This window comes from Candoia aspera, chromosome 8, assembly GCF_035149785.1.
Source record: "Candoia aspera isolate rCanAsp1 chromosome 8, rCanAsp1.hap2, whole genome shotgun sequence".
In the NCBI taxonomy this organism is placed as follows: Eukaryota; Metazoa; Chordata; class Lepidosauria; order Squamata; family Boidae; genus Candoia; species Candoia aspera.
Genome location: NC_086160.1, coordinates 53,040,683 through 53,044,296, shown reverse-complemented (window position 1 = coordinate 53,044,296; position 3,614 = coordinate 53,040,683). Strand labels below are relative to the sequence as shown.

General features: G+C 54.0%; 1 protein-coding gene across 1 annotated transcript; it reads right to left on the bottom strand.

The window, feature by feature from the left end:
* Nucleotides 1-376: 376 nt before the first annotated feature.
* On the bottom strand, nt 377-2,367 carry NEUROG2 (neurogenin 2). Its single transcript, XM_063310011.1, has 2 exons — nt 684-2,367; nt 377-637 (listed from the first exon to the last, which is right to left on the bottom strand). Exon 1 carries the CDS (start codon nt 2,201-2,203, stop codon nt 1,355-1,357), a length of 849 nt encoding a protein of 282 aa, XP_063166081.1. The 5' UTR covers nt 2,204-2,367; the 3' UTR covers nt 377-637; nt 684-1,354.
* Nucleotides 2,368-3,614: the final 1,247 nt, after the last annotated feature.

The window sequence follows — 3,614 nt, the reverse complement described above, 5'->3', positions numbered from 1 at the left end:
TAAGGTGTACACTTCACTTAAATAAAGAGTGAAAGTTTTACTACTGACTTAAAACAAAGGGACTACAACCACACCTTGCTTTATGCCCTTTTGGCTACATTCTTACACTCATGTAGGAATTAATCTCGTTGATTCTAAAAAAAGCACATCTCAAAACTGATCTGTTTTGAGGCACTATTAGCAAAGTAGATAAATAAAAGAAATTCTACATTCATTAGGATTTACATCCAAGACTGTAGCCAAAGGACATCTACTAAAGCAGTAACAACTCAGAAAGTATCTTCAGCCTATTAGCAAAGCCACAGATAGCCACCATTACCTTTCATGAAAAATTATATACTTTATTTATATATGTTTTATTTTTAAGAACCACCTCACTGCTCTGTGACTGTAAATACATACTAGAATAAACTCTGTAAAATATACAAAAATATATCTGTGTCTCTTCCCCCTTCCCACATTTCTTACAAAAAAACTTTTTATTTCCTTTCCAATAAATAAAAGCAAAAGTGTGTGGCTAATTACAGTTTATGCTCTCTTTGACGTTTTTCTGTCTGTATTTTTAGCCTGTTGAAAGAATAAAGGCGTCTCCCATCAATCAAAGGTGGAGATAAATAATGCATAAGAGACTCTTCTCCTCAGGTTCAGCGCCATCCATCCCATCCTACTTCACCCCTCCCCACTTCTATATTCTCTACCCCCCCCTTAGAATAGAGTTCACCCTAAATTTCCGCGCTTGCATTCAATCAGGGTAATGCCTACAAATTATGCAGTGCCTCCTAACTCAACCTAAACAAGCAAATCAACAGATAAACAAAACCACCCTCCAACTTCTCATTTCTCTCCTTTCCCCTCCGCATAAATCATAGGAGACAGCTGGCTGAAAGGCGACGGGGTGCTAAGAAAAAGAGGTATGTATGTCGCTGTGAGCGGGGGAGGCAGAGAGTGAAACGAACAAAAGACATTGTGGGAAAGTGCACATCACGGCGACAGAAAGTTTGGTTTGACAGGTGTAATTCCCACAGCCGCCAGGCTGGCAATGGGAAACAAGCAGATGCCACCAGGGCCAGGCACCGCTATCGTCGGACGGATACTGCTGGGGAGAGGAAGACACTCAGAGCGTTCACGGCCCTAGAGAAGGTTTGTGGAGGGCTGCCGCCAGGCGGGGTCCCGGAGATCAGGCGCTTCACCCTAATACGCCTCAAGCGCTGCTTGCCGCGCCCCAGCCCGGCCCGGTAAAGGGGCAATCTTTTCCGAGAGTCGAATCGTGGGATCGCCGGTGCTGGCCGGCTACGGTTAGCCTAACCATTCCTCCGGCCCACCCGGGAAGAAACGGGTGGGAAGCAAGAGGGCATCAGATTAAATCTCTGGACAGCACATAGCCGGCATTTTCCGATTGCCAAAAGTCCAACTCTGAGGCGGAGCTGCCGGGGCTGGAGGGCGACAGAGTACAGCTGTAAGCGGAGGAGCTGGCCGAAGGCGCGGGGCTGGTGGTGCAGCTCCAGGACCCCGAAGAGGAGGCTGGAGAAATGCTGCCGCCGCCGCCGCCGCTTATGCTTCCCAGCACTGCCTCGGAAAAGGCGGCGGCGGCGGCGGCGGCGGCAGCAGCAGCAGCAGCAGCAGCTCCGCTGCCCCCGCAATGATCGGCCAAGCGGAGAGTCTCGGTGAGCGCCCAGATGTAGTTGTGAGCGAAGCGCAGCGTCTCGATCTTGGTCAGTTTTGCGTCCTCCGGGAAAGTGGGCAGCACCTCCCTCAGGGCATCCAGCGCCGCGTTCAGATTATGCATCCGGTTCCGCTCGCGGTTGTTGGCCTTCAGGCGACGGCTCTTCTTGAGCCGCTGGACCGTCTCTGCCGTCTTGGTGAGACGGGAGGCGTTTCGCGCCCGGCCGGAGCGCCTCTTACAGTCGTGCCGTCTCAAGCCGAGATGGGGCAGGTGCGTGTGCTCCGCCGCTTTTATGGCCACTTCGGGCGCTGGCCCCGAAGGGGAGAGCAGGACGTGGGACGGCTCTTCGTAGTCCTCTTCCTCGGAGCCCGACGAGAAAGGTGCGAGGGAGGAGGAGGAGGAGGTAGAAGAGGAAGAGGAGGAGGAAAGAGAAGAAGAAGAAGAAGAAGAGGAAGAAGAGGAAGAAGAAATAGAAGAAGACCGAGTCTCAAGGAGCCCTTCTTCCTCTTTCACTTCCAAGGTTTCCGTCTTCACGAACATCCTGCAAGAAGAACACAAAACCAGAGAAGTGGTCACCTCGAGGAGAGGCGGTTGGAGCTCCTCGGGAGCATCCCTTCCCGTCCCACCCAAAACGCTCCAAAGAGGCCGGCGCCGCCTCCCTAGTGCAGGAGCGCAGCCAGGCGCGGGTGGGTCAGTTTCGCTCTTCTTACAAAAGGGGGAAAGCTGGTGGCGCGGCTCGCTGCTCCCTTGGAACACAATACGCTCGTGCGAAACTTTTCCATAGCATTCATAGAAATCAGCGCCACAACCTATGTAGCGATGACGCACACGTGCACCCAAAGCCAAGCTGTAGAGCCCGCTGACTCCCAAGCGCTTTGAAGTCTACCGTCCACTCTCCGGGGCTTCGGACGGATCTCCTTGGGATCACGAATCACTTCGCTGCATCGGATCACGAATGCTGTTGACTTTGCTGCTTCGGATTTGCTTGCGCGGTTTACTGTACCGAGCATGAACTAACCAAGGGAGCGCCTTGCTTTCCAGCCACCCCGCTCGGCAAGGCATTGCAGACAACAGCCGCGGTTGCCCTTGGAGCAAGCCGCGCCTCGGCCTTCCCCGCCAGGGTTCTGTGGCCCAGAGGGCACGCAGAGGGAGCCACTGCGATTGCGCCTAAGCGCCAAGCGGGAGTTTTGGCGGCAGCTCCGGAAACAGCCTTCAGCCAACCAAGTTCGCTTCAGAGAAATGGGTAAGAGAGAAGGAGAATCGGAAACTTACTTGGCTGTCTGAGAGGTAACCGAACTGTTTTTCGCTCGGCCCCCTTCTTTTGCCCGAAGACGTGGCTGGCTGCTTCTGCCTCGTTCCGCACCGTCCCCTCGGGCAGCCTTCGGGTTCCGCTTGGCCCCACGCCGTTCCCTCCCTGTTGCTGGAGAAGGTCCCACCGTCGCTGGGTGTTGGTGTGGGTCCAGGGCCCCTTGCCGGGAGTGGGGGAAGGTCTCCGAAGAGCTGGTTCTATGGCCCGTCGCTGCTGGCCTGCGTGTGTGTAAGAAACAGGGCGACTCGGTGGGGAGAGCTGCCGGCACGCGCCGGGACCCTCTCGTCACAGCGAAGCCGCTTGTGTTTCTGTGGCTGTGTGTCTGGCACACGACTCTACTTAAAACCCCTTATATACCCCATGGAAAACAATCAAATGTACCCTCGAGGCCTCCTCGGCTCTCCCCCTCCCCAGGTTTAGCTTTCCTTTTCATTATCATCACTCATCTCTTTTTTTTCTTTTTTTTGGGGGGTGCTCCTCTTCCCCTCCCTTCTCCTCCTCCCTTTTATCTGATCCTCCGAAAGTGTGTAGGCAACCAAGACAATTCTGGGGTGTGATTGGTGCCTTGCGCTCGGCTGGAGCGTGCCGCTAATTTATTAATGAATGGGGGTCGCGAGGCGCAGCTGGCCAATCAGAGCGTCC

Coding starts and splice junctions, on each gene's coding strand:
- NEUROG2 (XM_063310011.1), bottom strand. CDS start 2,203: ATGTTCGTGAAGACGGAAACCTTGGAAGTGAAAGAGGAAGAAGGGCTC.